The sequence below is a fragment of the Solanum verrucosum genome, unplaced genomic scaffold (assembly GCF_900185275.1).
Source record: "Solanum verrucosum unplaced genomic scaffold, falcon-dt-bn FXZP01000199.1, whole genome shotgun sequence".
NCBI lineage: Eukaryota > Viridiplantae > Streptophyta > Magnoliopsida > Solanales > Solanaceae > Solanum > Solanum verrucosum.
The window spans coordinates 2,359,868-2,380,708 of NW_026020049.1; the positions used below are offsets into that span (position 1 = coordinate 2,359,868).

Here is a 20,841-nt window from a genome sequence, read left to right on the forward strand (position 1 = left end):
CAAATTTTATGTTTGCTATGAAACTTTTGATTTGTATAATTCGCTAGATACATCCAATTTTATACAAATTGTTCAGTTTTGTATAAATTCATTTATACATTGTAATTTTGTAATTTGTATAATAAGATCTGTATTTATATAATTATAAGTGTATATGACGAATATATATATATATATATTTGTATTTGTATATACACTTTTCTCTCGCTTTATACAAACACAAACGCATTTTATACCGAAATATATAAAATGACTAATTGTATATCGAAAATGACTAATAGTATACCGAATCAGATGGCAAAAAAAGGGATGTTTGTTGCAAATTACAAATAAAATAAACTATGGCTATAAAATTTTATTTGAATTAATAGTTTGTCATTTCATATATTTCATACAATTTTCCCTTTTATAAATTTTTATTTATTTGGTAAAATTGAATAAACAATTGAAGCTATTTTAATAATTTTACAACTTATGAGATTCTTATGTTTATGAAAAAATATACAACACAAAATTATTATATTACATGTCAAAACAAAACTTCAATTTTATTTCATGATATCATATCATGATTGTATATCACGATTTCATATCGCACGACCAGATGGACCCTTAGTATTGTTTTTGAATGGAAATAGACAAATAGTGCCTTAAGTTTTGTTGCTCCTCACCTCATAGCTACAGCAAGGGTTGAACCTACTCTCCCATGGAGACTCTGAAATCAGCAGTTCCCGACGCCCTTAAGCAAGAAATATCCAACAGCACACCCTCTCAACTCCCATCAACATGCTCTTCTCTCCTCGATTACTTCCACAATTTGCCTCAATTTCATCAAGTTCTCTCTCTCCTCTTTTCTCTAGTACTTTTTTTTCGCTACTATGTGTTTCCTTGTATTGTATTTTGATAATACTTGTTTCCATCTGTCTATTTTTCTTCTTCTTCTGGTGCTCCTGTATACACGATTTGGACAAAACAGTGCAATTTTGATTACATTGTGCTTTTTTGCTAATCCACAGATGATTAAGGACTTGACGGACCCTTCTGTGGCTCTATGTTGCAAGGACCGGAATGCTGCTTTAGAAACCAAGCTAAAGGGCAATGAATGCTTCTCCAAAGGAGAGTATTCTAACGCATTGCTTTTCTATTCCAAGGTCAGTTAATTTTGTTTTTTTTCTAAATTATGTAATTGATATAGATAGGACAACTGGACAAGCTTTTCCCAGAATTGGTATCTTGATTCTATGATTTCATAATCAGACTGATCTTATAACATTATTTCTATCCTCTAGGAGTTGGGGTATTAGACAAATTTACAATAAAAAATGTGAAAAAAAGTGGAAAGAAAAGAAGAACGAAGGTTTATATTGGTCTGGAACAACTAACAAGAAGTATGGTAAGCCAATAAACGTACAACTAATAGAATAAAGTCAGTACACTACTGAGACAACTCATCAAAGTTGTTTCAGATTCAGTGGCTAAAGCTTCTCTTTGGACCTTTTCTATACTCGAGTTAAAGGCACCTGTATACTCATTCATTAAGGTACTCATCAAATATGTATTTCTAGTCTAAGCATGTAGGACTAGCTAATTTACCGCCAAGAAAAAAAGGAATTACAAAACTGGGATCTTTCATCTCACCAGGTAGGATTGATAAAACATTATTGACATTCTATTCAAACCGTAACTACACCACGGATTAACTTTTAGCTGTTTCAGAACTCTTAGAGATTAGGATATGTTTTATGTGTGAAATATTAGATGCGTCATGTCGTTATTGAAAAGGGAGATTAAGAGAAGCCTTAAATTCATCTAATCTTCCCTCCAATGCCTTGTTCATGTGAACTCTGGTAAGTGAAAGAAGCAGCATTGAAGCAAGACTATGAAGAGGTGGAGAAAAATGTCGTTACCCTTATGAAATTTCTGGTGATGGACTATCACTCTTTTAATTTGGAGTATTTAGCTGTGGGGTAATGAACATGCACACTTAATGACAGTTGACCTTCATCCACAACACGTTTTAAGAACTGCATTCCTTCTACACTGTCTTTCCTGCTTTCCTTTTCTTATTTCTTTTGCATTTTAATTTTCACTCTTCTTCTGATAAGTATTTGACAATTCCTAATAGAAGATTGTTGTTGCCACTTCTGTGGATGGGATAGGCACTGCGTCTTGCTCCTGTAGATATGGATGATATGGAGATAAATCTGGTAGCATTGCTTTATGTGAACCGTGCTTCTACTTTGCAGGTGAATATTAAATGTTATCTATTTGCAAGCTGTTTCATGCTATTATTTTTAAAAATTGGTTCAATGGTAAGGATGCAACAGGTAATATGTGGTATGGACGCTTGTCATAAGTTCGAACTTTGTAATTGACTCGAAAATGATAGGAAATCTGGTATTTAAGTGGCACTAGGGTAGAAGCATGGGCCCATACTCCTCCAAATTTTGAACCCATGGGCCAACTGGGGATGGCAAACTAACTGACATGGGATTTCTCAGTTATTAATTCTTTTTTTCAGATTGCTTTTTGTTATTTTCTTTTTTCATTTAGTAAACTATCCTCTTCTGAGTTCATTGGCACAATATAGTAATCGTTAAGGAGAAAATAAAAAAGTTGGAATTGTTATGGTAGTTTGATGAATTCTGGTGGGCTTCAAGTAAAAGACAGTCTGGACTACGTTTTCGCTGAGAAGCTATTTTTTTGTTTGAAAAGTTAATATATCTATTATCAACAAAGAAAGCTACACCAATGATGTACTTTCAGTAATAATTACAAGTACTAGTTAGAGAAAGCAAAACCTATCACCTAGTCCCCCATAAACATTCTAAAACACTAGTAATGTCCTTTGCCTCTTGAGGGAATTCATGAATACACCAAAAATAGAAAAACACTAGACAGCTCATTTTCAATTTCTGGAAAGTGATACTCTTATCTTCAAAACATCTCTGGTTCCTCTCCTTCCATATTGTCAACCAGATGCAAGCTGGGACAGTCTTCCATTTCTCCCTGTGTCCTGGCAACTACCATCTCTGTTCCAGCAAGCCAGAACTTCTAATGTATTCCTTGGCATAGTCCATCCGAGCCCTCTCAAATTGATGAAAAACTGCCAAAGTTGTTCTGTCACTTTACAGTGTAAGAAAGATGATTTATTGTCTCAGCTTCAGATTCACAATAAGGCATCTGAAGCATAGATGAAGACCCTTTTTCATAAGTTTGTCTTGTGTTAAAACAGCTTGTCTGGCCACCAACCAAGTAAAACATGCCACCTTGTAAGAGATCTTAACTTTCCAAATCATCTTCCAAGGCCAGGAACCAAATTGATGACTTGCATTGCTGTTGCATACTTGCATTTATAGGCAGATTTGACAAAGAATCTTCCCTGCTTGTCCTTCAACCAAACTAAACTGTCCACCCTGGTAGAATAATCCTTGAACTGTTCAAGGGTGTTGTAAAAGTCTGTCAACCTTTCCACTTCCCAATCATTGAGCATTCTTCTAAAGCTGAGATTCCATCCTTGATTATCCCTGACTTCCAAGATTGTTGCTCTCTGCTGTTGGTTCAAAAGGTATATATCAGGAAACAAAATCTTCAAAGGTTGTTGACCAATCCAAACATCACTCCAAAAAGAAAATAGTTCTGTTGGAGTTTGATAAACTTGGACAGATATTTCACTGATTAAGAAATGTCAAAGGAGGTAGAGGCATTAATGGAGATATAGGAAGAAGCAGAAAAAGAGGAACTTGTTTAGCTAGAGAAGTTCAGGTGCTAGTGCTGAAAATACATGGTAGGAACTTTTAAAAATGATAGTTCCAAACAATCAATTTCCCAACCTGTTTTTCAGGAACAATTATGAGGTCACCTTGTATTCTGAAATCTGAATCATTTTGTTTCTTTCTTCATTAGCAATCAATACTTTGCATTCTGTTATTTACCAAACCGAATGTTTTTTGTCTTCAGAAAATGGGCTTGCTTTTGGAGTGTTTACGAGATTGCAGCAGGGCCCTTAGAGTATCTCCACGCTATGCCAAGGTGAATGCGGCTGTACTCACTTTGCTCCTTTTTTCTTTGATAAAATGCTTAAAGTTTTCCATTTCGTTTACTGTATATTGTTTTATCTTCTATTTCTTATTTGAATGAAGAAAGATACAACCTCTCTTTTGGGTCACAACGAGCAGTTGATCTTTTATAGTAGGAAGAGTTTGGAATGTCAGTGCTATTTATTCAAAAGGAAAACTGATCATGTTTTGGTCCTCCTTGTGCTGTTTCTTTTTGACCAATAATTAATTGACTTCTTAAAGCTGATCTCAGATTAACTCCAGTGAGTGGCTGAGTGCTCGATATTACATTTGGCAGAACATTCAGTTTTCCTCTGTCAAGCATCATACTCCATTCTGTTCCATATAATCTTCACGTTATTTATAGTATATACTGTTGACAGAAAATCAATGGATACAACAGTTAAATACTATTTTTTGGGGGGATTTAAAGCTAATTTCATATTAATTTCTTCAGTTTCTTGATTATTCTCTCTTTCACATCTCAACCAAGCGAAACTGTTGTCTTTCAATTATACTTTATTTTAGGCATGGTTCCGGAGAGGTAAAGCAAACATTTCTTTGGGTAAATTTGAGGATGCAATTCGAGATCTGAATATCTCATTAATGTTAGAGATATCTTCAAGTGGGAAAAGACAGATTGAAGCAGAACTAAAGATTGCACTAGATAAATTCAAGAGAATAGGGATCCCAAGGAAGAAAACCAACCAGAATCAGTCAGAAGTTCCTGGTAAGACTCTATTGGTGACAAATTAATGTTTCTCTCTTCTTAGAAGACCAGCTGTTAATCCTATGACGCCTAATTATGTTTTTATTCCCAAAAATAGAAAAAGACCAGCTGTTTATCCCCGAATCCTTCCTAAAAAGTACCCAGTGACAATTTCATTGTCTGTTATATTATATGTTTCTTTTGAATGTGAAAAGCTATGCTTGAACCTTCATCATACTTAACTCCTCCACATTCAAGGGTACATGTATTAAGCTGATCTCATATTCTCATTAATATAATTATTTGATGTGCTTGAAAGATTGACTCTGATGCTGAACAGCCGATATCTATTCTTATAGAAGTGTTACTGTTGAGGACAGCAATGTTCATCCTGTTTCCTTCGTTCTACTCCAGCATTAGATGCTACATTTTTTTTTTCTGTCATTTGATGTTTAGGTCAGCAAGCTATGCTTTTTCTGCAGTGACTCAATTATCAAACTTTTTTATCAGTTAGCATTCCAACTTGTTACATGACACTATTTCCCATACCTAGCAAAGTACTGAAGCAGCTTGATAGGATCAGGAGGAATTTCCTCTGGGAGGGTAACAACAAGGATCACAAGTTTCACCTGGTAAAGTGAACTAAAGTGGTGCTGCCAAAACAATTGGAAGGATTGGGCATAAAAGATTTAGCTCTTCACAACAAATGCTTACTCATGAAATGGTTATGGAGGTACACTCAAGTGGATCAAACTCTATGGAAGGAAGTAATCAAAGCAAAACATGGTGTCCAAAATCTGGTGCTCCAAGCTGTCCAGATCCTCTCATGGTGTAGGCCTATGGAAGAGTATATGCAAGCTTAAAGATGAGTTCTTTCAAAACACTAAGTTGGCAGCAGGTAATGGTATACAAATCAGGTTTTGGAAGGATAGGTGGCTGGACAATATCATTCTGATGGAGGAATTCCCAAGTCTATTTCAAATAGCACATGAACCAAATTCGTCCATCTCTCACTGTAGGGCAGACAACATATGGAATGCATTATTCAGAAGGAACCTACAAAACTAGGAAATCAAAGAAGTGGTCAACTTGTTTTTTAGGTTAGAAGGCCAGGTGATAAATGTCCAGGAATCAGACAAGTTAAGGTGGGGTAGTGACAAGGATGGTAAATACTCGGTGAAAGCAGGCTATGCAAACTCATATGCTCCTAATGAAGTGCTTGATAACTGGCCATGGAAGTTGATATGAAAGACTAAGCTCCCAACAAAGATCATATGCTTCAGTTGGACAACTCTTCATGAAACTTGCCTCACTCAAGACAACCTTAAAAAAAGGAAAAATTCAGTTTTCCAATAGATGTTACATGTGCCAACAGAACCTTGAGTCCAACAACCATATTTTTACATTGTACAATCGATGCTAACTTATGGAGTATGTTTTTGTCTATATTTGGTATTAATTGGGTAATGCGACATAGCACCAAAGAGGTCTTTGAATGCTGGTGCAATTGGAGAGTTGGTAAGGCGATCAAGCCAATCTGGAAGATGATACCTGCTAGTATCTTTTGTGTATATGGTCAGAAAGAAACAACAGATGTTTTGTAGGTTTATCAACTCCATATCACTCCGTTAAGGCTAGGTGTCTTTTGTATTTATACAGTTGGCATAGTCTTTCACCCATAGATTCACCTGAGAACTTTTTGAACTTTATTAGCTCCCTGGTACTGGTTTAGTCTTTTTTTGTAATTGAGCTAACGAAGTTTTGTCATCTTCCTAACTTTTGTACCATTCTGCATCTTCTTGATGCCAGCAATGAAATTTCTTATTTCTTTGTTAAAAAAAACAAACAATTTTTTTTTTTTTGTTTTATCAGTAAGCATTCAAACAACAGTGCACCCCAAAGTGCATGAATATGTATAAGAAAAAATCAGTAGTCCTTTATAAATGCAGGGAACTAGAAATACACGGTGTTAGTATCATGAACATATAGCATCTTAACCAAAATTTACTTTATCAAACTTAAGGTGGATTTGATCTTTAGTTACTTGCCAGTATTCAACTTATAGATTATGGTGACTCCATTTCCACCAGTTTTGTGCCTATTAGCTGCTATCTTATCTTTGAACAATGAAGCAAGTATATAAATCTTGCCTTACCAAAATAAAAAATACAATAAACAAAGTATACTGTTGCACACTTTTTTTTTGGATAACCGTGGTGTCCCAGCCAGCTTGTGCGCGCTTCTCGACTAATTCCATGGGATACCTGCCACTTTTGTACTCATTTCTTGGCATCTTAAAGGATTGCCTTTATTTATTGGTAAAGTTTGTGCACATTCTACAATGAAAAGTATTCTAATTCTAATGCTGATTGAGCACCATAGAACTGTTCATCATTCTCTTCATCGTGTATTGTTTGTGCATGGCGTTATATTTATCAAAATCAGGTAGCTCTTGATTTGCTTTGCTATATGGTGACATGCTTCTCTTCTCCTTTGATTTCTTATAATGTAGGTCTTATGTGACAGATGAGCCAGACCAAGTAAAACTTCAGTGTTTGCTTACTACAACCAAGGGGAGAGGAATGTTTTGTGTGGATGATGTTTCTGAAGCGTCCTTAGTTCATAAAGAAGATCCTTATGCTGCGGTATGAGCCAAACCTTCCGCCTTTCACAATGTCAACTACTTTTTCTTTTTATAACGGCAGTAATTGGGCTAGCTTGCACACACCTCAACTAATTCCATGGTGTACCTGCTACCTACCGTCATCACCAAGTACTGGGTAACTCTATCCAACAAGGCTTGGATATATGGAAAGAAATCACCTAGTGTTATTTGCCTCTACTGGGATTTGAACCTGAGACTTCATGGTTCTTAACCTACTCCATTGACCACCCTTGGGTGCAGTGTCAACTACTCTTCTTATTTTCTGGATGAGTCTAATTTTTTCCAAGGGGTGCATTTTCTTTTATAATATTCGTGGCATCCAAATAATCATTTTCTCCTTCTGCTCCCCCTTCATCTTTCTTGGGACTCTGATACAGCTCACTCTGAGGATCTTTAGTTTTTCACAGACCAGTAATAAACATTAAAATTATGAAGCACTAACCATTTGCTTCAAGGCTATTTGGTTCTTACCATGCTGAGTTCAATTCAGGTTATCTTGAAGAAATGTCGGGAGACTCACTGCCATTTTTGTTTCAATGAACTGCCAGCAGATGCCATTTCTTGTGCGTCATGTTCAATTCCATTATACTGCAGTGACTGGTGTCAAATACAAGCTGGCGCGCCAAAGTTTGATAAGAGCTCTAATAGTTTTAGTGGTCTTGAGGGCTTAGCAGATGATCTGAAGAACTATATGTCAGATGTTGTTCTGGCAGGCGCTTCTACTTTAGATACTGGGCATATTGCTGAGCACAGGCATGAATGTCATGGTTTTCATTGGCCTCTGATATTACCGTCAGAAGTAGTTTTGGCTGGTAGAATCCTTGTGAAAATCATCGAGCAAAACAGACGCGCAAGTGCTGATTCTAACCTTGTTGGGTTCCTGGTAAATGCTCAAATGTTTGGGTTTTGTTTTGCTTGTCTGTGTTTCCAAGAAGCATTTAATTGGATAGCTGATGACTGGATTTTGTAGGATCTTTCTCACAATTATCTACAGCTCCCTCCTGAAAGCAAATTGGAGATGCATATCTACTCTATCATTCTACTGCACTGTCTTCAGCATTTTTACAGAACTGAACTGCCCATTAGTGGGATAATGGTTTCAAAGGCAAGATCCTTTCTCCAGAAATTCTTTGCATTTAAAATGAAGAAGTTGCATGCAGGTTTCATGCTGATTGTATAATGATATTATTCTTTGCATCTCTGTAAACTAGCAAATATTCAGATTCCAGAGAGGAAAAAGAAAAAGAAGAAGAAGAAAAGAAAAACATATGCCCATGAAGATGAACTGACTGTGTCTAAATATGCAGCTATACCCAAAATTTTGTTAGATTCAGTCTGGACAAGCTGGCTTTGTTATTAAGCTTGCTTTGTGGATTTGTAAACCTATGTCTCCATGTACATTGCTTTTGATGTATTCTTAAAAACTGCTAATCTTTCTGTTTAACACTGTAAAGAGCTCAATGTTTTGGGACGGATTGATAAAGAGAATATACGTCTTATTTCTGTTTGGGGCTCTTTTTTATTTTGACTCAGCATGATCCTCATATTTTTGCTTTGTTGGTTTGGTGGTACTGTGAATCTCCTTCATTTAAACAAACATTTTTCGCTTAGAAAGGAGAGATGCAGTAATATCTTTTTTTGAGAACCCTAATATGCTTTAGTACTAGGTCATTACCATATGTCTCTGTGGCTTCCTACATCTTTACTGTTTGAACTTTGGATACAGAAGTATAACTCTACTGAATGCCCTCCTTTGAATCCATGAATTATATGGAAAAATCACTCTAGCATTAGATTTTGGGTGATCCTCAGAGCCATTGTTTTCCTTGCAGCCAGTTATCCTTCTTTCTCAAATCCAAGTAAATTCCATGGCAATTGTCCGTATGCAAGCTCCAGAGGTAAAAGGGCCAATATACGAGCCTGGGAATGCTTTAACCAGTAATTTAGAACAAGTATGTACTTCTCTGACACACATTTTCTATGTCTTGTGCATTAGTTTACTGCACATCTTAGCTTAAATTGGCACTCACAGGTCATTGCAGAGAGCATAGAATATCATTGACTAGTACACTCTTATTTTTCAGAAATTTGAGTTTGGTAAAGCTTCAAGCTGTGGTTTTAATGTTTCCTTCTACAGGTTAAAGTGGGTCAAGCTGTTTATGTAGCTGGTAGTTTTTTTCAACCACTCTTGCCAGCCAAACATCCACACATATTTTCTTTCACGCACCCTCCATGTACAAGCCACAGAATACGTTTTAGCTGGTTCTGAACTGGAGCTATCTTATGGCCCCCAGGTAACCATGTTTAGTTATAGCCTCTCTGTCTTTATTTTTTCAGATTTAGGATTTTGGAGTCTAACATTAGCACCTTCATCTTGCTTTCTGAGGTTTTAATATCACATCCTTAGATTTTCCTGTGAATGCTAAATAGAAGTAGCCAGCAGCAGTCCACACAAATTCCTAGGTCATTGCTTTCCTTATGATTTGGTAACTGAAGAAAGAAATTCTGAGCATTAGATTATTTCAAGAATGATCAAGAGTAAAAAGTATCATAGATTTCAATATCTTCCTGTAACCTTTTAAAGGAAACCAAAATAAAAGGGGAAGGGAGGGGGAGGGGTAGAGGGATGGAGAGGGAGACGGAGAGGCAAGCTCTTGCAACTGCAGCTTCTGGCCCTTTGATTTGTTTATTATCTTTCAACTCTGTAATGTTTTGTCAATTTGGGATGTGGTTGTTTGGCGAGCTCATGCAACTGCAGCTTCTGACCCTTTGATTTGTTTATGATCTTTCACCTGTGTAATGTTTTGTCGATTTGGGATGTGGTCGTTTTGCAGGTAGGGCAGTGGGACTGCAAAGACCGTCAACGACTCTTAGAAGACCGCTACTCATTTACATGTCAATGTACTGGCTGCTCAGAGTTGAATGTTTCTGACCTTGTCATCAATGCTTATAGGTGCACTAAACTAAATTGTTTAGGAGTGATCCTTGATCGTACTGTCACTACATGTGAGAAGCAAAAACTGAAGCTCCTCATTGATGCCCCTACAGTTTACAGTAAGCAGGTATTTTAATGATGCAGTTGTTTCTAGGACAAATTATTTCTGTGAAAAATGACGACTCAGAAAATATTATTAAGAAGGGTTGACTGCATTATTACGCTGAAGCCTATTTATAGACACTACATTACAATCATTTTAGATGTAGGAGACTATATACAATCATTTTAGATGTAGGGGCGAATTTATGTGTAAAAAATGGGTCACGGGAACCCGTGGTCATCCGACTAAACTCGGATTTCTTGTATATTTCTTAAAGAATATATTAAATATTAGCTAAAGGAACCCATGCTCAAAATGACCAGATGGTTCACTGGTTTGAGGGCCCATTTTCAACATTGCAGTCTCTGGTTCGATCCAGCCAGCAACTCAATTTGCCCCTTTATTTTTTAGATTAAAAACATGTTTTATTTTATAAAAGTAATCTAAACTCTAAGCCCTAATGTCAGAATGTTTTCTTTTAGTAATAATTGGAATATAGTAGGTTTCCTTCCACTTCTTAGCAACAATTTTTTCAGTCTCTTCATATTTTACTTTTATTTTTCACACAAAGAAGCTCCAACTTCAAGCCTTTGAGAATCTAGAGAAATCATCATTGCCAATGCCCAAGGAAAAATTCTTTTTAGTTCATGATTTCTCTTCTTAGTACAAACTAACAAAATCGAAAATTTCAAAATACATGTCTTTAATTTTAGGGTTTTCATAAAAAAATAATCTTGTCATTACTTATAATAGGAAATCATCTAGAGCTGATGAATTGGTTATCTCATACTTACATATTTTGTAGATGAATTTGACATTGGTAAGATTTTTTTTTATTCAAGTTGAAAGGAATGCGTTCCTTTATTTTATTATTAATTTTTAAAGGGTGTGATTCCCTTATTTTTTTTAATGTGAAAGGGGTGTGATTCCTCTTCTTTATTATGAATCTATGGTTCTAGAATGTGAAAGAGGTGTGAATCCTCTTTTTTTTTTTTAAATTATGAATTTGTGATTTCTTGCTCTCGAATGTGAAAGAGGTATGATTCCTCTATTTTATTATTAAGTTGCAAGGGTACGATTTCTTATTTTTTAATGTGAAAAGGGTGTGATTCCTTTATTTTATTTAAATATGCAAGGGATGTGATTCCTCTATTTTCTTTGAATTCACAAGGGTGTGATTCCCTTTTTTTTTAAAATTTGCAAGTTAAATTTGCGACTAAGTTGAATAGTAATTCAAACTTATAGGAACATTTATTCTTGAATATCTAAATGGATAAATTCTTGATTAAGAAACCACGTTCTAGTAGCGATCCTTGAGTAAGTTCACATGTAGCTTCAGAAGTTCAAAGAGACACAATTCCACCTCCTCCTTCAAATGTTGATTGTATTCTTGAGGTTGGATCTCTTAAACGGGATCCCAAAGAAAGAAAGCCCATTTTTGGATATGATACTAATATTCGAGATGTTGTGAGGAGACATTATATTTTGATTGGGCCTTATCAACCGAAACTTTGTGTATATCCAAAAACAATGTTTAGGACCAAAGATCACCAATTTAATCCTCAGTGGTTTAAACCTCCACATTCTGCTTGGTTCGAATATAACATAAAAGATGATGCTGTATTTTGCTTGTGTTGTTTTTTGTTCAAAAATGAATTTGAAAGTCGTGGCAATGCAGGGAAATCATTTATACAAGATGGTTTAGAATGAAACCATGGTCCGGAAAGAATTCGATTGCATGTTGATGAGTTAAATAGTATTCATAACAAATGTTTGATAAGATGTCAGATTTTGCAGATCAACGTCAATGGATTCAATCTTTTCTTCATAAGCAAAGTGAGAAAACAAAAGTGATTATCAAATTCTCTTAAATGCCTCAATTGTTGTGGTAAAGTTTCTCCTTAGAAACGAATTACCATTTTGTGGTCATGATGGGAGTAAAGATTGCGATTACAAAAATCTTTTTCTTGAACTTTTAGAATTTCATGGGGTTAGTGGGAAAGGTAATATTACAACTTGCTCCAAAAAATGATATGATGATTTGTTCGACAATTCAGAAAGTGATTGTGGATGCTTGTGCTAAAGAAACAATTAAAGCTATCATCAAAGACATGGATGGTGATTATTTTGGAATACTAGTTGATGAATCGAAGGACATCTCACATAAAGAGCAAATGACACTAGTCTTACGATATGTTAACAAAAATGGAGAGTTGATAGAAAGTTTTTTGGGTATTGTTCATGTGAGTGATACATCCGGTAGATCATTGCAAAAAATAATTTACTCTTTACTTTTGGATCTCTCGCTATGTCTATTAAGACCACGTGGACAAGGTTACGATGGAGCTAGTAATATGCAAGGAGAAAAAATGTCCTAAAGTCTTTGATTTTGCAAGATGCTCCGTCTGCATATTGTATTCACCGCTTTGCTCATCAATTGCAATTGACACTTGTCTCTTTCTAAAAAGCATTTAGGACCCTTCGGGGTGGCCCAGTGGTTTGTGAGCTATTGCATAGGAGTGGGGTTTTATCTTGTGCACACCCAAAGGGTAGCGCCTTTGAATTTTCGTTGTCATAAATAAAAACATTCAGAGCATCTTGCAAAATCTGAGATTTTAGACCATTTTTTTCTCCTTGCAACTAGCTCCATCTTAACCTTAGTCCACGAAGTCTCAATAGATATAGCGAGAAAAGTAAAGAGTAAATTGCTTTTTGCAATGATCTTGGAGATGTATCACTCACATGAACATTATCCAAAAAAGCTTTCTATGAACTCTCTATTTTTGTTAACAATATCGTAAGACTATTGTCATTTGCTCTTTATGTGAGATGTCAGTATTCTAAGATAATCACCATCCATGTCTTTGATGATAGCCTTAATTGTTTCTTTAGTACAAGCATCTACAGTCGCTTTTTGAATTGTCGAACAAATCATCATATCATTGTTTGGAGCATGTTGACATTTAACCCCATGAAATTCTAAAAGTTCAAGAAAAAGACCTTTGTAATCGGAATCTTCACTCTCATTATGATCACGACATGGTAATCCATTTTTAAGGAGAAACCTTACCACATCAATTGAGGCATTTAAGCGAATTCGATTATCACTTTTTGTTTTTCTCACTTTGCTTGTGAAGATTGAATCGGTTGACCTGCAAAATTTGGCATCCTATTCAAACATTTGTTATGAATACTATTTACCTCACCAACACGCAACCGATTTCTTTCGGGACCATGGTTCCAAGTTCTAAAACCATTTTGTATAAATGATTTCCCCGCATTGCCACGACTTTTAAATTCATTCTTGAACAAATAACAACACAAACAAAATACAACATCACCTTTTATGTGATATTCCAACCAAGCAAAATATGGAGGTTTAAGCCACTAAGGATTAAATTGGCGAGCTTTGGTCCCAAACATTGTTTTAGGACATACACAAAGTTCCAATTGATAAGGCCCCATCAAAATATAATGTCTCCTCACAACATCTCGAATATTAGAATCATATTTAAAAAAATGGTGTTTTCTTTCTTTGGGATCCCGTTTTAAAGATCCAACCCCAATAATAATCAACATTTGAAGGAGGAGGTGAAATTGTCTCTCTTTGAACTTCTATAGTTACATGTGAACTAATAGATAGACCGCTACTAGAATGTGGGTGCTTAATCAAGAATTCATCCATTTAGATATTTAAGGATAAATGTTCCTGCAAATTTAAAATAAGAGAATCACACACCTTTCACAATAAAAAACGATGGAATCACACATTTGCAAACTCATATAAAATAGAGGAATCACACCCCTTACAAATTTAATTAAAATAAAGGAATCACACCACTTTCACATTAAAGAATCATACCCTTGCAACTTAATAGAGGAATCACACCTCTTTCGCATCCGAGAATAAAAAATCACAAATTCATAATAAAAAAGAGGACTCTCACCTCTTTCTCAATCACAAATTCATAATAAAGAAGAGAAATCACACCCCTTTCACATTAAAAAAAAAAGGAATTACATCCTTCAAAATTAATAATAAAGGAACACATTGCTTTCAACTTGAATTTAAAAAAATGAGTTCTTACCAATGTCAAATTCATCCATAAAGTATGTAAATCTGAGATAACCAATTCATTAGCTCTTTATAATTATAAGTAATGACACAATTTTTTTTTATAAAATCCCTAAAATTAAAGTCATGTATTTTAAAATTTTCGATTTTGTTAGTTTGTTTACTAAGAAGAGAAATCATGAACTAAAAAGAATTTTACCTAGGGCCTTGGCAATGATGATTGTCAATGGCTTGAAGTTGAAGATTCTTTGTGTGAAAAAAAAGAAGGAAAATATGAAGAGGGAAGAAAATCCTTGTTGGGAAGTGGAAGGAAGCCTACTGTATTCCTATATATTAAAAGAAAACGTTTTGACTGGCAAATTGAGCTGCTGACTGAGATCGAACCAGAGACTGCGGTGTTGAAAACAGGCCCTAAGACCAATGAACCATCTGGTCATTTTGAGTATGGATTCCTTTAGCTAATATTTAAGAACTATACTAGTCATTATGCGTGAAATCTAGTATACTTATGAATGCTTGTTATTGTTATTACTAGTTTGTACACTTATAAGAACAACATTGTTTACGTGCCTGACACATTCTTAACATTGAAGGTTGAGAAGCTGAAAGATGCTAATATTGCTGAAGTGGCTTGCCATGTTTTTGAATCTGATTATAAGTTGGAACCTCAACATTGCTTGGTTTGTGATTCATATAGAGATCTGGAAGCTTCATGTGCGGCAATCAGTCAAACTGAGAGTTGTTGTGAGAGGTACAATAGACCTTCTCATTTATCATGCTGGACACATTAACTTCAAAGAATATACTTAAAATTGGAAAAAATATGTTCAAGAAATCGTTGGGATAGGGCACAGGTTTATTGTATTTGTTGTCTTTAAAAGTTGTCACAGCACTCTCCAAGTTTGACAAATTAATTGGCATGTCGATGTAGTGCCAGCACCAGACTTTAGAACATTGAAAATTGATGTGTCCTTTCATATCACACAACTGCTCTGGTGAAATTTGACCTTCATTTTTATTTCTAAGTAGCTCTGATACTTACTTGCCAAACAGACTGCAAGATGCAATAGCATCAAATGAAGTCCCAACCAATATTCTTCTAGATGCTGTGAAGTGTACGGATCTTCTCAGAACAATATTCCATCCTTATAACAAGAGAATTGCAGAGGTAAATACAGGGTCTGCTCTATTCTGTCCTCTGTTTCAGTGAGCAAGAGTAAATTTGCTTGTGGTGTTCATTGAATTGCCTGATGATTACGGAGGAACTAATATTTTTATTCTGTTGATATTTTTCAGGTGGAGGACAATCTTGCTCAGGCATTCTGTTTGGTAGGAGAACTACAAGCTGCAATTGATCACTGTAAAACATCTATACAGGTTAGCTTACTCTGCAGTATGGAGCAAACTTACTCCCTTTTTGAGGCTCATCTATGAATTGATCATCAGCACATTTATTAGTTCCTGACGTATAATTATCATCTCATTTATAATTTAGTACTGGAGGAGCATTACTTACTATAAACAACAAATTTCGAGCCGAGAAATATAAATAATCAAGGCAAGAAAATCGGAGTAACAAAGTGTAGCATTTGATTTCAAAATGAAGTGTTGTTACAATCTCTATGATAATCCTCTTGAATTTGATTTAGACTCAAGGGCTTGAATAGCTTGATCTTGAATGTTCGTCTTCAAACTTGGATTTGAATTATTTGTCACGAACACTTGTATGGTTATGACGAATAATGAATATGAACAAGTAACTTGATTTTTAACGTCTTGATATTTGCCTCTGTTCTTGAACTTTGAACATGAACTTGCAGCTTGTAGAGAATTTGCAACCTTTGATCCACGAGCTCTCTTCTTGCTTCTTGTTCTTGAAAAACCCCTCCTTCTGAGAATAATGAGGACCCTTATTTATAGTTGTATGGGGTGGTGTGCCTATGGGATTTGATTGGTCGGTTTTAACTGACCAATCACATTCCTCTAATGAAAAGCTTTGATTTGATTGGTCGGAACATGTAACATATACATGTGACATTATTCTAGTGGCTCATTTAATTTGACTTGGATTGCCACATAACTTTGACACGTGGCATGATTTTAGTGGCTTATTTAATTTGACTTAGATTTCCACACAACTTTGACACGTGGCATGATTTTAGTGGCTTATTTAATTTGACTTGGATTGCCACATAACTTTGACACGTGGCATAGTTCTAGTTGCTTATTTAATTTGACTTAAATTGCCACATAACTCTGACACGTGTCATGATTCTAGTGGCTCATTTAACTTGACTTGGATTGCCACATAACCTGAACTGTTTTTTTGAATTTTATATAGTCCAAATTAATTTACGAATTTAAATCCAATAAAATTTTAAGAGTCCAAACCCCCAAGGCCTAGCTCGAGTGGCAAAAGGTGGAGGATTTGTGGCTTAGGTCACAGGTTCAAGCCCCATACTACGCAGAGCGAAGCCCATTATTTAAGTGGAGATGGGTAGAGGGGCGGGCCCATTATCCACCGAGTTTATAAGGCTGTGATTGGTCCAAAGGGCGGGTCAGAGACAGATTTCTCAGTAATCAATTTTTTTTTTAAGAGTCCAATCATCTAAACCAGGAAGTTCCCCTAGAGATGGCCACAGAGAAGCATACTGACCACCGGATGGCGTACCTACAAGCAATTTGGTCTCCACTTCACTATTCTTTTGATCCGATAATACAAGGTATCGCAACTTGGAAGAAGAGGACGTCAAATCTTTGAAGTAAACCATGATTCAAACTGCACAAAAAAAGGAGGACAAGTGTTTTATTAGCACTTAAGTTAGTCAATCAATAATCAAGGTTATGAATCTAGATAATAAATAACTGTTTCTTTGAGCGCAAATTATGTATAGTCAAGGTGATGTAAAGTCTTTGACTCAAGATGATGTAATGTCTTCAGCTTAAATCATGTAATATTTGCCGACGGTGTAAAGTCTTTGGCTCAGACGACATGATGCCATCATCTTAAAACATGTAAAGTCTTGGCCTTAGACGGTGTAAAGTCTTTGGCTCAGACGACATGATGCCTTCAACTTAAATCATTTCAAGTTTTTGCCTGCCTTAGACGGTGTAAAGTCTTTAGCTCGGACGACATGATGTCATCATCTTAAAACGTGTAACATCTTTGCCTTAGACGGTGTAAAGTCTTTGGCTCAGTCGATATGATGCCATCAACTTAAAACATGTGAAGTCTTTGCCGCAGACGGTGCAAAGTCTTTGGCTCGGACAACATGATGCCTTTAGCTCAAACCATGAAAAGCCTGTCTTAAACGGTGTAAAGTCTTCGCCATGAGTAATGTAAAATCATTGGCTCAAAGAATACAACACTTTTGGCTCAAATAATATAACTTTTCGTCGTACCTAAAGTAATATTTTTCTACTTGTGAAATAAAGGGAAAATGAAATTATAGATTGGATGAATAAAAGAAAATTAACGAAAGCAAGACCAAGAATATAGGTTGACTTCTGTTAATGAGTTACGCGAATTATAGTCACAAATTTAGTGTCTATTAACTCATTAACAAAAGTCAATCTATATTCTTGGTCTTGCTTTCGTCAATTTTCTTTTATTCATCCAATCTATGATTTCCTTTTCCCTTTATTTCACAAGTAGAAAAATATTACTTTAGGTTTGCCGAAGTTTTATATTATTTGAGCCAAAAGTGTTGCATTGTTTGAGCCAATGATTATACACGGCTCATGGCGAAGACTTTACACCTTCTTAAGACAAACTTTTCATGATTTGAGCTGAAGGCATATGTTGTCTGAGCCAAAGACTTTGCACCATCTGCGGCAAAGACTTCACATGTTTTAAGCTGATGACATCATATCATCCGAACCAAAGACTTTACACCGTCTAAGGCAAAGACGTTACGTGTTTTAAGATGATGGAATCATGTCATCCAAGCCAAGGACTTTACATCGTCTAAGGCAAAGACTCTACATGATTTAAGTTTAAGGCATCATGTCGTCTAAGCCAAAGACATTACATTTTTTTAACATCATGTTGTTTGAGCCAAAGATTGTACATTGTCTAAGGCAAAGACTTTACATGATTTAAGTTGAAGGCATCATGTCGTCCGAGCCAAAGACTTTACACTGTCTAAGGCAAAGATTACATGATTTAAGCCGAAAGCATCACATCATCTTGAGCCAAAGACTTTACATCGCTTAGACTATGCATAATTCGTACTCAAAGAAACAATTATTCATTATCTGGATTCATAACCTTGATTATTGAATTACTAACTTAAGTGCTAATAAAACACTTGTCCTCTTTTTTTTGTGTAGTTTGAATCATGGTTTACTTCTCTTCTTCCAAGTCGCGATACCTTGTAATATCGGATCATAAGGATAGTGAAGTAGAGACCAAATTGCTTGTAGGTACGCCATTAGGTGTCAGTATGCTTCTCTGTGTACTTCCTGATTTAGATGATTGGACTCTTAAGATTTTAATTTGGACTATATTAAATTTAAAGGTTATGTGGCAATCCAAGTTAAATGAGCCACTTTATGTGGCAATCCAAGTTAAATGAGCCACTTTATGTGGCAATCCAAGTTAAATTAAATAAGCCACTAGAATTATGCCACATGTCAAAGTTATGTGGCAATCCAAGTAAATTAAATGAGCCACTAAAATCATGTCACGTGGCAATTCAAGTCAAATTAAATAAGCCACTAGAATCATGTCACGTGTCAAAACTATGTGGCAATCCAAGTCAAATTAAATGAGCCACTAGAATAATGCCACATGTATATGCTACATGTTCCGACCAATCAAATCAAAGCTTTTCATTAGAGGAATATGATTGGTCAGTTAAGATCGATCAATCAAATCCCATAGGCACACCACCCCCTACAACTATAAATAGGGATCCTCATTATTCTCAGAAGGAGGGGTTTTTCAAGAAGAGAGCTCATGGATCAAAGGCTGCAAGTTCATGTTCAAAGGCAAATATCAAGTTACTTGTTCATATTCATTATTTGTCATAACCATACAAGTGTTCGTGACGAATAATTCAAATCCAAGTTTGAAGACCATGATTCAAGGTCAAGCTATTCAAGCCCTTGACTCTAATTCAAGTCTAACATATTTTAGAGTGTAACACACACTTCATTTTGAAATTAAATACTACACTTTGTTACTCCAATTTTCTTGTCTTGATTATTTATTTTCTCGGCTCGAAAATTTGTTGTTTACACTTACATCTTGGGGAAGATACATTATTCACCATCATATCCATTGACATAGTGCTTTCATATGCCAGTGTTAATAAGCTGTCAAGCGAATGCTAATTAAGAAACTGGGCTCTTGAATAGATGTTGAGTAGCAATAGCTCTAAGTTACTGCTTAATGGCTTTTTATTTGGATTGTGTGAGCACATTATATTTGTATTTTCTTATTTTTGGAATGAATTAGAGACTTCAGTTTGCAGTTATCATCTTATCAGAATGGGGAAAAAAAACTTTAGTTTACAGTTAATATCAATATTACCGGAGTTTCATGTAAATAATAATCTGATTGATGTTTTATGAGCTGTAAGCAGATCTTGGAAAAACTCTATGGTGCCAACCACATTGCCATTGGAAACGAATTGATCAAGCTTGCCTCCCTTCAGCTACTGGTGGGTGACTCTGCTGCTTCCGGTAGCATAAGCAGAATCACTGCAATACTTTCTCGATATTATGGATCACATGCAGATGAAATATATCCATATTTGCGACATCTTAAAGGTAGACAAGATGCTGATTAGAGTCACATTTTATCCCGTTGAGTGCTCAAAGAACTAAGCTGTAAAGTAAAAATTTGCTTGTACTTGTATGATCTATCTCCTTCACCAAGTAAAATCCACACTTAAATCAGTTTCATACTTTCATTCTTCGACGGAGTTAAGCTGGTCCCGGTCACAGGTTATGTAACTGCTGCCTGTTTGTTGATCTTGATGAATGTCTTTCTGAACTGTCCTGAACACATTTCTTCACCATGAACATGGGAGTGTATATTTGATTGACATATCATCACCATATATGAAAGTGGGAGCACCAAGTGAAAAGTTGACGTACCAAAATGTCCTTAACAAAGTTGATTGACATGTCTGTTCACTTTTAGTTGTCCATTACACTAAAACTAATTAAATGTTCATTTTTACTTTTTACATGTTAAACCTTAGCATAAATTACTTTTCTCTCAAATCATTTCCCAATTTTAAAGACTACATATCAATTATGAATATTGTGATAAAATACTTATATTA

The 20,841-nt window shown here is 35.5% G+C and overlaps 1 protein-coding gene across 1 annotated transcript; it reads left to right on the forward strand.

The window, feature by feature from the left end:
• The first annotated feature begins 671 nt into the window (after nucleotides 1-671).
• Nucleotides 672-20,651, forward strand: LOC125823088 (uncharacterized). Its single transcript, XM_049502508.1, is given in 16 exon segments — nucleotides 672-835; nucleotides 1,017-1,151; nucleotides 2,160-2,246; nucleotides 3,961-4,032; nucleotides 4,587-4,788; nucleotides 7,294-7,412; nucleotides 7,923-8,315; nucleotides 8,403-8,537; nucleotides 9,265-9,384; nucleotides 9,570-9,605; nucleotides 9,607-9,726; nucleotides 10,267-10,494; nucleotides 15,139-15,296; nucleotides 15,575-15,713; nucleotides 15,842-15,922; nucleotides 20,134-20,651. Coding segments are annotated over 16 exon segments (2,361 nt in total). The 5' UTR covers nucleotides 672-706; the 3' UTR covers nucleotides 20,341-20,651.
• The last annotated feature ends 190 nt before the right edge of the window (nucleotides 20,652-20,841 follow it).